General features: G+C 38.2%; 1 protein-coding gene across 5 annotated transcripts in view; it reads left to right on the top strand.

Annotated features, from left to right (window-relative positions):
- The first annotated feature begins 327 nt into the window (after nucleotides 1–327).
- The window catches only part of grip2b (glutamate receptor interacting protein 2b), a 72,456-nt gene continuing 60,380 nt past the window's right edge, over nucleotides 328–12,403 (top strand). For 3 of the 5 annotated variants that reach the window (XR_008393191.1, XM_047149460.2, XM_017450239.3), the window contains exons 1-2: nucleotides 333–528; nucleotides 10,786–10,866. Coding sequence is in view for 4 of the 5 variants with exons in the window: in XM_047149460.2 (XP_047005416.1) it covers nucleotides 489–528; nucleotides 10,786–10,866 (121 nt within the window). In the remaining variant the exon portion in view is untranslated. Of the gene's footprint in view, nucleotides 529–10,785; nucleotides 10,867–12,403 lie in introns of all 5 variants that reach the window. The other 2 variants (XM_053674200.1, XM_053674199.1) reach the window with 2 other exon arrangements.

The following is a 12,403-nucleotide window of genomic DNA, read 5'->3' as shown; positions in this document are numbered from 1 at the left end:
GGGAGTGGCTAGGGTTGGTCAAGGATTAGTCAAAAGTAGGTAGGTCAAGAGTATAGCTTGTCCACCATTAAAGTCCCAGTGATTTGTGTTGAATTTAGTCTTTGTGTACAGATAGATTAATTACATTAATCTGATAATTAATCTGATAAGTATCTGATAATTAATTACACATTAATTCCTTTCTATGGCTATGGTCAGTCACGTCATCTGCAGTCACAAATGGAGCAGATACTTAAAATGGGCTGCAGTGAGAAAGTGATGTTCATTCAGCTGGCTTACGTAGACCATAGCTAAACACGTATGCGTGCATGTGTGTGTGTGTATGTGTGTGAGTGTGTATGTATCACTGCACACACATCCTCACTCTGACAGAGGGAGTCTGCTCTGTACAGAACACACAGTTTCGCTTCGGTCTTTGTGTGCATGGAAGTGTGTGTATGTGTGTGTCTGTTTGTGTGTGTGTGTGTGTGTGAGGACCACGCTCCAACATGTTGTGTGGACTGCGGAGAGAAGTAAAGAGCAGCTTTGGTGAGCGTCACACTTCTTTAATTTGCTGTCGCCTTTTGAAGCGTGTGAACACAGTGTGCATTGTACTGTATCCTGCACTAGAGATATGAATAAGTAGCTATTAGAAGTGTGGTGCTATAATTAGTTTGTGTGTTATTGTAACAAATATTGCTATATTTTTTCACGTACTGCTTTGAGAGATGATGTGGTTTAAACAAAAAAAATGTTTACAATTTTTTTTTTTTTAAATTGTTTACAATTTTTTTTTTTTTCTGTAGAGGAAACCTACAGGGAATAATGTACCTTAAGGATTCACCTATACCCTTGTGGGTACATTTTCTTTATTTGTACCTTGGTAGTAGTACCAAGTAGTAACCTCCTCCCCCCTTTTTTATATGTGTATGTGCATCAGGTTTTCCACTTCTACAGTATCAAATCATCATGCCTCACTGTGGCATATGGCTTGTTCAGCTTTTGCAGCAGTTTATGTTGCACTTGCACACCATTAAATTAGTGTATTAGTGTAGAGAATACAAGACCCCTAGTATCACATTGCCATTATATCAATCATATCAAATCATGCTATACACTCTGTAAACGTTTCTTTCGTTTAACTTGTATTGCTTTGTGTGTGAGGTTCTGAATGATTTTTGTTTTATGCATTTATCTCATAAAGGAAGTTAGTGTTAGTGTTTTTCCTTATCTTACACTCATCTTAGCACGACAGTGCTTTTGGAAAACCAAGCCCCTTTCCATTAAGGTATTGATAAAGTTTTAAATCGCACATAAGGGAATGCCTTGGTGATGTGTTTTGGAATTGTGCCAGATCGCATGGTGATTTCAAGTCAATACGACAGATCAAGTTATCTCACTGGGATTTGCAGAGGGATTTGGGAGGCTCTGGTGCATATAAGAGGAACAGAAGCAGGAGTCATGCTACAGTGCTCCGTCTAATGTTCTCCCTCTGGGAGAAAGAGAGAGAGAGAGAGAGAGTGTGTTGAGCAAAGTAGTGTGTCAGAAATTTGTGCCGATAAACATGCTGTAGTGTATATACCTAGAGGTGATTTTCAGTGTTGAGATTCTACTGGAATTTTCCAGTAATTTTTAAAGACAAGTAAACGCACATGTAAATACTTCAAATTCTGTTTTATTTGTCACAGCATGTGTCCTAAATGTTTTTTATTTGTCACAGCATGTGAAATTATTTTATTTTATTTTGGCTAAATGACAGTTTTACTATATACAGAACACTCACTGATCAATTTATTAGGAACACCTGTACAACTCCAAGAGCTTCATGTTCACAATAAACATCAATCAGTATGAGGAACAATGTATTCTAAGTGACCACACCATGGTGTGATTGTTGATGCCGGCCAAATGATACCAAAAACAATAAGTGAGTAGCAGTTCTGCAGAAATACATTGTTTACAACCTTGGTGAGCAGAAAATCATCTCAGAATGCTACTATGTAGAATATATATAGAATGCTAATATATCACTTGAGGCAGATCGGTTACCACAGTAGTAGACCACATCAGGTGCCACTCCTGTCAGCCAAAAACAGGAATCTGAGGCTACAGTGGGCTACAGTTCACTGATACTGGACAGTTGAAGATTGGAAATTGTTTTTCTGCTATATAGTTCTGAAAACGACAGGATTTGATAAACTGAGATATACTTCTCTTTTGTATGTATCTCAGCTAGAGGTAAAGTTATACCATTTTAAAATGTGGTTGCCCCAAAGAATAAAAATGGAGAAAACTACATTTAATTAGTTAATTAATTAGCATTTGCATGTTCTCCCCGTGCTTCTGGGGTTCCTCTGGCTACTCAGGTTTCCTACCGCAGTCCAAAGAGATGCATGGCTGATTGGCACGTCCAAAGTGTATGATGTCCGTAGTGTATGATGACACCCGTCTAGTGTGTCCCCCGCCTTGTGCCCCATGCCCCCTGGGATAGGCTCCAGGTTCCCCATGACTCAGTAAGGATAAGAAATACAGAAAATGGATGGATGGGTGAAATTTTACCTTTTTAGTATTTTCACTAACCATAGTAAATAAGTTTTTACTGTCAGGCTACTTGATAGTATGATGGAATTTTCTTTCCCTATTTTTCTCCATTGGCATTTTGATTTCTTTTTACCACACCAGCATTTCAGATAACAATCTACCTTTTTGTGTATCACCATTGAGATGAACAACCAGCAATTTTACCAGTTGTCACCTTTCTCTTCCTCCCACACACAACACTAGTGCACACTGTTCAACACAGCCAAGTGATCCATCCTCCCCTTTATGTCTTGCCTGTGAGGAATCTCCCATTTTATGCATCTAGCAATTGGGAACTACTTATTACACTAATTGCAGCTTGTTTTCCAGATGCCGTGTTGCTTGTTTTACTATGCGATTCAGGGGGGGTAGTTTGGGAAAGTGCACTTGGTATAATTGCGTGCTTTTTGGAAGTCGTACTCGCCCAATAATGAACATAATCACCATGTATTTTGCGGTAAATTGGTTCAGTGCTGCAGTAAGGGATATTACAGGCCAAAAAAATAGGAGCAAAACCTCTGTTTTAAAGAATTGTTTCAGATAGTGTGTAGACTGCGTCAATGTACAGATTTGTTTATATTCATTAACATTTTATTCGTTTGGAATGCAAGGTTTATACAAGATGATAACCAGGCTTGAGATTTGGGTATTGTGCATATTAGCATTTCTAAGACAGCTGTTTAGTTCAGACAGAAAGTCCATGGCCTACATGCTACTTAATCCCTCCATCCTGGCTCCCTTGTCCAATTGTCCGTTGTCCCTTTACACAGTATTCTCTGTCCCTGTGTGACATACAGATTAATGTTTGCTTTTAATTAGTTCTGTGTAATATTGATTGCTTGCCTGCGTTATTTCAGCGTTGCTTAATTGCTGTAAGAGGTTGTCAGTTCTTCATGAGGAAAGTAATAGAGCTAATATCTCAGTGCCTATCTCAGTCTGCATTGTGTAGTTTCTTGGCAGGTTGTTACTTCCCTTTTCCCAATTTGTGGTAAAGAAGTGGTGGCAGCCCAAGGCCCAAGATTGTATTAGACCTTTTTTCAGTAGGGAGGAAGGGTGGAACACAATGGGCCGATGGGCTGCTTGCAGAAATTTGCTGACAGACAAATGTGTTATTTTGCAGACCCAGTGGCATTTGTGGAATTGTGGCTTGTCACAGTAGGATCTGAGTGTCTGTTCCACCTATAGGCTGAAGTGATGATGCCCACCATCCAGTAGACCAGTGCACCATCCAGGAGCCTCCTCGACCTACAAACAGTTGATCCGATGATCTCATTACCACATTCCAGTCAAAACAGTAGCGTAGGGTGCATACTGGGTTTAGCAAGGAATACTCTACTAATTTCCTGTCATGGAACCCTGCAAGGTCAACATATTGTTTAACAAAAGTGGCTGACATGACTTTGGACAGAAACCCATGGTCCAAACCCAAGGTCACACCAGAGTGAGCTGGCCACCAACAAATCAAGCTTCTTATCATATTTATTTTTCTGGGCATTGAAGTGGTTCATGAGGAAGATCAGCTCATATCCTTTGTCCAGGCACTTGTCTCATGGTTCGACTACTACTTCTAAGATGCTTGCACTATGAAACCTTTGCAGAAGATTCAAAACATGGCAGCATATCAGTTTCCTGATGCGCCTCATGTCAGTGCGTTATGCTTTCATCATTTGCTTGTTGCATGCTCCCATTTCCCACTTGCTAGAGTTAGATTACGTCGGCCCCACTTCCTCCATGTCTAAGATTGTTTACAGCTGTGTTGTCATTGTAACCTCTCATGAATCACACTAGATTTCTCTCCCCACCCTTTTTTTTTAATCAAATTATTTCAAAAGGTTCGCTGAATATACAGTAAGGCTTATTATTTGGTCTGAACTTTAGTCACTAGTACCTGGCTAGAGTGGAGAAGAAAATGTGGACATATGCTTCTGTGAAAAATTATTTGCCCTGATTTCTTCTGTTTTTGTGTTCATATAATTATATTGTGTTTATAATAAATTGTTTCAGAAGTGATAACAAAATCTAAGATAAAAACAAAGGCAACCTGAGTAAATACAAAATGCCATTTTTAAATGATAGTTTTAAAAACCGTTTACAGTTAGAAGCTTGAAATGAGTAGAACAGTTCTAGAAATAGGTTTGGTAATATTATATCTAGTTTATTATAATCTTATATAAAAAATTGCATGGCATTTCCATGTTCAAACTGAGCGTGAATAAAATTCTAACTCTTGAAAATTCACTGGCAAAGGATACATTTAATGAAATACGTGCTTTTGCTTCTGATAGCTTCATGCCAACTTTATTGAGGTGATTTTTTTGCCTTGGAGCCGTGGTTTCGTGAGTCAACAGATACCAACTGTTTGGCACTGTGGTCTGTTTGTTTTTGCTTTTTGACAAAAGAAAATCCATATCATTCACTGACATAAGCAAGGTTTGTTGTGGTAAAGGATTTTATGGTAGGATTTTCTTTTTAGCAATGTTGAACCAACAATATGATAATTATGTTGAATGCTTGGAACCTTTTGTAGACGTGTGATTCTCAGTTGTATGTGATCTGTGAGCAGCTGGTAGTGCTCCTTTGTGCATGTGTGTATATATATATATCTGTGTGTGAAATCTTAAGCTGAAGTGTGAAGGCTGAGTTTACATTCTGTTTGCTTTTTGTCCATCACACAGGGCGCAGTCCTCTTCCCTGACACGGGCTCTTTCTGTTCAATGCTGATAATGTAGGGTAATTAAGGTAAAAGTCTAAATGAAGAATAAGCACATAACCACTGAAATTCGTGAATTTGTTTAGACCAATAACTTAAACCCAGTAGAACAGCGGTACAGGTACTGCACAGTGGAGTCCACATTTTCAGGCAGCACATTCAGGCACATCGACAAAAATTATTATTTTTTTATTACAAAGATGAAAATGATTCATGATTACTATGGTTACTACGATTTTGTATGTTAATATTGTATTGCAAAAGTCCTTGCATGAGGTTCTGTTGTATTTCCTTTTATCTTTGAACATGGTCAGTGATTTTGGAGATTAATGTATTTGCATTTATAAGGCATGCGCATTAATGATGCATTAAAAAAAAAAAAAAAAACATAAACAAAGGCAACCTGAGTAAACACACAATACAGTCTTTATTTTATTTATTTATTTATTTTTTATTGAAGCTAAAAAGTTATCCAACACCTATCACCAATGTGAAAACTAATTTCCCCCTTAAACCGAAAATCTGGTTGTGCCACCTTTAGCAGAAATAACTGCAACCAAATGCATCCAATAACTGGAGATCAGTCTTTCACCTACTTCTAGGACTAGGATTTACTCCTATGCTTTGGCTCATTGTCAAGTTCATGGAACCAGTTTGACATTGCTTGTGCTTTGTGAAATACTGTATTGTCATATGGGTATTAAGGAACCCAGTGTGTGCCAAGTCCAAGAAAACATTCCCCACACCATTATACTACCCTCCATTCATCCATTTTCCATACTGCTTATCTTACACAGGGTTGTTGGATGCCTGGAGCCTATCCAAGGGAACTCTAGGTGCCAACCCATTGCAGGGCACAATCGCACACACTTTCACAAACTACAGACAATTTGGAAATGCCAATCAGCCTACTAATGTCTTTGGACTGGGGGATGCAACCTGAGTATCCAGAGGAGAACCTAACCGCAGGGAGAACATGCAAACTTGAATTTGAACATCCAACGCTGTGTAAGAAGGCAAACATGCTAAGCCAACATGCTGTGCCCACCTCCATTACACCACCAGCACTGCTTAAACAAGGCATGTTGGATCCATGTACTCCTATGGTTAATGCCAAATTCTGACCCTACTATCTGTATGTCACAGATCTCAGATTTAAGATGCTTTTCTGCTTACCATGGTTGTAAAGAGTGGTTATTTAGATTACCGTAGCCTTCTTGTCATCTTAAACCTGTCTGGCCACTCTCCTCTGGTCTCTTATCGATCATTTAACAATCTACCATTCTGTGTAGTCACTGAGATCACTTTTTTTCCCATTCTGATGTTTGAACATGTGAACATAAGCTGAAGCTCTTGAGCAGGTGTTCCTAATGTGGATTGTGGGTGCATAAGAATGGATAAGAAGGACATATTTGGGGAAACATATTCAGAATTACACTTTACATTCAGTCTGAGCTTGGGAGTGGATGTTTGCGTGTTCTCCCTATGTCTGCATGGGTTTCCTCTGGGTTCTCTAGTTTCCTCCCACCTCCCAAAAACATGCTGGTAGGTGGATTTACTCTAAATTGTTACTGGGTGTGAATGAGTGTGTGAATGTGTGTGTATAGTGCCCTATGATGGACTAGTGTCCCATCCTTGGTGAACTCCCATCTTGTGCCATCTGTTCCCAGGATAGTGGCTACTAATTGAGCTGTCTGAATGAATCAGGAAGTCTGGCCAGAGTATGTATGTCTTTTTCTCTTCGTCTTAATGCAGCACTACGTTGAAACAATGTCGATTAATATGAAGCCTCTCATCGTTGTGAGATTTGATATGACTGAGTCTCTGTGGAGAGAAGTAGCATGACAAGACACGTTAGTTCCAGTCGCTAATCTGTCTGTTGAGCTGTGTCAGTAATAGCTTTCACATACACATACATCACAAACAGAATGTGTGCTTGAATACTGAGTCCTTATTATGCAATGTAAGCCTGTTCATTAGTTTTAAGCTTTGAGTCTTTGACCTTTCCTGAACTAATCGAATGGTTTTACAGGCTCAGTCACTTGCACATCTCTTTATCGTCAGCAGAATAAGATTTACATTAGCCTTAGCAAGTATCCGGAGCGTGGCTTAATTAAAAGGTGTTTTGAAGCGTGTAGTAGAGATTCAGAGATGTGAGAACAGCATGGTAGCATGCTGATCTACTTTCTAATATATTCTATGACAAGCTGTTAAACGTGGTGTGATTTGTAAAGCATATACATTTACTAGTAAACCATTCGTGTGCTGAGATAACCTGTTTTTGTTACAGTTCTGAATTTATTGTTATTCCAGACACATGGTTTTTATAACCATAGACAATGGTGAGAAAAGAGGCACAAGTCCATATAATAATCAGAAATGACTCAAATACTGAGAAAATAACACATATATGTAAGCAAATTAGTGAAACATACCTCAACATGGTTTTTCAAGTTAGACAAAGTAGATTCTTTCTAGGGAGGCAAAAGTGACACCTCATTCACCTCAATTATACTGGAACACTTAGGTAGAGCCATGGGATTTTATCCTCAACTTCTACATTGCAGTCTGGTGGATTATCCATATTCACATGCACACAACTAACTATAGTGCTAATTACATTGTGTAGCATGAGAAGGTCATGGACGAATTAGCTCTTTTTTTTTTTTTTTTTTTTTTTACCAGAGGCCGAAAAACGGAATTTCCACCCGTTTTGGGGGTGCCCGTGTTCAGCACTGAAAATATTTGTAACCACTGTAGTGGGTAATGGCTCATATGAAAGTAACCACTCAGGGCATTGAGAATTAGAAGTATTTATTTATTTATTTATACCTAGGTTTAAATATTGTGATTTTACTGTGGTAGTTGTATACGATGTTTTACTATCAAAAAAAACTTTAGTTGTCTGTTTTATCTCTGTATCAGTGTTATTGTGGAGAGGTGTGAATTGTTTGGCCAGCACGGGGCTCACACCCCTCCCTTTTTCCATTGCCCTGCTCTCCAGCAGCTAAACACAATATTTAAACACGACAGTCATGATACTCTACAGACAGAAACCCAACAGTGTCCCGACTAATCTTATAATAGACTTGCATCGATAAAATAATTTGGTTATATTGATTGAAAAGGTCTGATCAGTTTCCATTCTGCTGGCGAAATGGAACGCATAGTACTGCGAGGAAGGGTTAGCACGATTCTTGATCGTTTTTGTTTTTTTTTACATTCATGAATGAATATAAACTAAACTGAAACTTACTAAACTGAAATAATTGGATGCTAAAGTGAGCCAATTTAATTGATTTGTAGCATGCAGTCATTGACTGGATGAGAGAAGAGACGAGCTCTGGCTGTACATGCTGCAATGTTGCGAGTAGTTTTTGGGTTTTGAGTAGTTACTGGTGCCATTGTAGTTTTGCTCAACCACAATATTTCTAATTTACTGGAGTCTCATTTTTTTCTGCAAGAGGACTCAAGCAAACTCAAGATCCAAGAGCATATGAGCACTAGCTAATAGTGATGGCTCCAGGTGGTACTCTTTCAGAGTTCATTAATGATGTGGTTTTTCCTGCAGGTGTTACGAAGGAATAGATGAAAACTCCAAGAAATGTTTATTGATGGCAGGCCTGAGGCTTGCAGGGGGAGTATTAATTTATGTAAAAAGTTAAAACGGACTGAAAACTGTGGTGTGCATGACTCATTTATCTGTTCACACGGAGAAACATGTTCTCATAAACACTCAACTCAACAGTTTGACAGTACAGCAGTCCAAAGGGTTTCACATTGACAATCCCATATTTATATGCCTTCTTATTATTATAGGTGTTGAGTAGGCTACACTATATTGCCAAAGGTATATGGACACCTGGCTATCACACCCATATGTGCTTTTTGATCATTGCTCATTTTTGTGTTTTTGGTTTTTTTTTCCCATTATTTTTTCATGTGTCGTGTTTGTACAGTGCTGTGAAAAAGTATTCCTTCTTTCTTGCAAACCCTGTTCAATCAAATCACCATGTAAATAAAACTTTTTCAACTACATGAAGTTGGGTTTAAAGGTCTTACCCAGTAACACACTATACGAAAATAGAAAGAAATTCCAGAAATGATATGGAAGAAGGTGATTGAAATAGATCAGTCTGGGAAGGGTTACAAAGCTATTTCAAAGGCTCTGGGATTTGAAAGATCCACAGTGAGAGCCATTATCTCCAAATGGAAAATCTCGGCACAGTAGTGAACCTTCCCAGAAGTGACTGACCTTCCAAAATTCCTCCAAGAGCACAGCAGCTACTCATCCAGGAAGTCAAAAAGAGCCAAGGACAACATCAAAGGACCTACAGGCCTCTCTCGCATCAATAAAGGTTACTGTTCATGACTCCACTATCAGACACGGGGCAAAAATGGCATCCATGGAAGAGTGGCGAGGTGAAAATCTGCCACTGCAAACCAATTTTTGGAGAATGTTCTGTGGATTGATTAAAGTGGAACTGTTTGGAAGACAGTGATCCCATTTCATCTAGCTTAAACCAAACACAGAATTTCACAAAAAAGAACATCATATCAAACATGGTGGTGGAAGTATGATGGTGTGGGGATGCTTTGCTGCTTGGCAACTTGCAATAATTAAATCCTAAAGGAGAATGTCCGGTCTTCAGTCTGTAAGTTGAAACTCAAGTGCAACTGGACTTTGCAGCAAGACAATGATCCAAAGCATAGGAGTAAATCCTAGTCCTAGAAGTACGTGAAAGACTGATCTCCAGTTATCGGAAGCGTTTGGTTGCAGTTATTGCTGCTAAACCAGATTTTAAGTTTAAAGTTTAAGCACACAATTCATTTTTTGGTGATAGGTGATGGACAACTTTTTGTTGCTTCAATAAAAATAAATAAATAAATAAAAACTGTATTGTGTGTTTACTCAGGTTGCCTTTGTTTTATGTTGTATTTCATTTGAAGATCTAAAATTATTTAGTATGAGATATACACAACAACATCATAAATCAGGATGTTTTGTGTCTGCTTTCTGTTTTAATGTTTTTGGTAATTCATTGAATTTATCTGCTGGTTTCCAGTGGTGGTGGAGGAGCTCCAGACTATGAGCATGAGCAGTGGATTTCCCCTGGCTCTTATCTTCCATTAGTAAAATGTGTCCGCCACTTGCTGTGGATAGATTGCAGTGTCAGATAACTTTTACTGTGTATTACTAGTATTGATGGCAGAAGGCATGGTGCCATAGTTGTTAGTGGGCTCAGGGCTGCTGAGCCCTCTGTTGTGTGTCATTTGTGCAGCTCTGCAACTGGTTTGTGTGTTTCTTTTCCAAAATTGTAAAGCGACTTTGTTTTTAAAATTTTTGATAAATTAAATGCTATGTAATAATAATAAGAAGAAGAAGACGAAGGAGAAGAAGAAGAATAAAAAGAAGCATCATAACAACAACAATTATTATTATTATATCTCACAACAAAAAACCCCAGCTCTGCGGTTCTGAGCTTGTAACATTTATGTGTCTCTTTTCTTGTCAGATGATGGGCCTTACTCCAAAGGCAACAAGGAATCTACAGGTCCTGACAGTTCCCTTGTCTCCAGAAGACAGAGCATCCCAGGTACACCCTGTCTGTCTGTCTGTCTGTCTGTCTCTCTCTCTCTCTCTCTCTCTCTCTCTCTCTCTCTCTCTCTCTCTCTCTCACTCTCTCTCTCCCATACTCTCATGATATAGTGTTATTCCAGTACTGTTTCCTTCTTTCTTTTTGATCTTTGAGGACATGTTTATCCGTAATGCCGTGAGGATTTCTGCACGCTTCCTGCCACGATGGTTTAGTTGCTTGTTTGAGATTGAGAGCTTTGGGGATTTAATGCATGCCACTGGCGGCTTTTTCACAGTGTTTCTGGAAGTTTATATATATATATATATATATATATATATATATATATATATATATATATATATATATATATATATATATATCTTTAGCACACTGAACAGAAGAAGGCATATTTCAGCTCAATGCCAGACCTACCCAATTACACGAGCAGTTGACCATCTCTTATCATGAGTCGACAATAAAATATAATTGGTTTTAAATTGCTTCGCTTTGACTTTATTTCATAGAACGGTCCATTACTTGCATTTATATAATAAGATAACGAAAATAGGACACCATATTGGTGATTTGTTCAATGCTGCTTTATATTGTATAGCCACTACTTTGCAACTGGCATAAGAGTACAAAATGTAAGAGCCACAAAGCCTCTACAGATCATCAAAATCTTAAATAACACTTGATTAAATGCATTTGGTTGCATTAAAAATGTTTGCCAGCAATAAATATTTAATGGCACATTAGACTTCGTAATCATTTTTTACTTGAGTGTAAACAGGCAAGGATTGCTCAGCTCCTTTTCATGTTTTAAGTTTTGGAGAAGATGTAATGTTAATATTTAAAGCTTGGTGAAGTGAGCATGCACATGCATTGCATACTTAATTAAGATTTTAGGGTTAATTAAGGGTTTGTTTAATGAGTTGTTCATTCTGTGGTTAAACACACAAGGTAAAAGCCATCACATTTTTCTTTCAAGCTTTTGAAACAGCCTTCCAATAATAATCAATGGCTTATGTTAATTACTCTCAAATGCAAATGCTAGGATTAGAGTCTGTGGCTTATCGTGTCTAGAAATATTGAGTGTCTTTTTAAGAGGAAATTACTTTTCGGGAGTGCCGGTTGGTAGCCTTATTCCCTCTATAATCGTAAGTAATTAGTTGTAAATAGGCGTTACTGATTGACCAAGAAGATCAGGTCTCTGTTTGAAAGCAAATCTTTAATAGAGCTTGCTGATAATTAAAAGCTTACTCTCATAGTGGTATTTCACTTGTTGTAATTCATTATTGCCTATAGCATATGCAATATTATACAAAGGCCTGTGGCTTCAACCGTGGCTTGCGTTGAAACATTTGACCATTGAAGACCCTTTCCCTCAAACTCCAGATGGAAACGTGTTGCAATTTAAATGGTTTTGTAGGCCAAACTGAACTAAAAAGTTCTGCCAGATTTACAAAGGTTTCATTAGCACTGATTTTCTTTGCAGTCCGTAGAGGATTTTCAAGTTTGTTTTTTTGTGATTGTTGCAACCAACAATTCTGCT

Source organism: Ictalurus punctatus, chromosome 21 (assembly GCF_001660625.3).
Source record: "Ictalurus punctatus breed USDA103 chromosome 21, Coco_2.0, whole genome shotgun sequence".
NCBI classification, from domain to species: Eukaryota; Metazoa; Chordata; class Actinopteri; order Siluriformes; family Ictaluridae; genus Ictalurus; species Ictalurus punctatus.
Note: the sequence above shows the minus strand (reverse complement) of the source record. Positions and strands in the feature narration are given on the sequence as shown.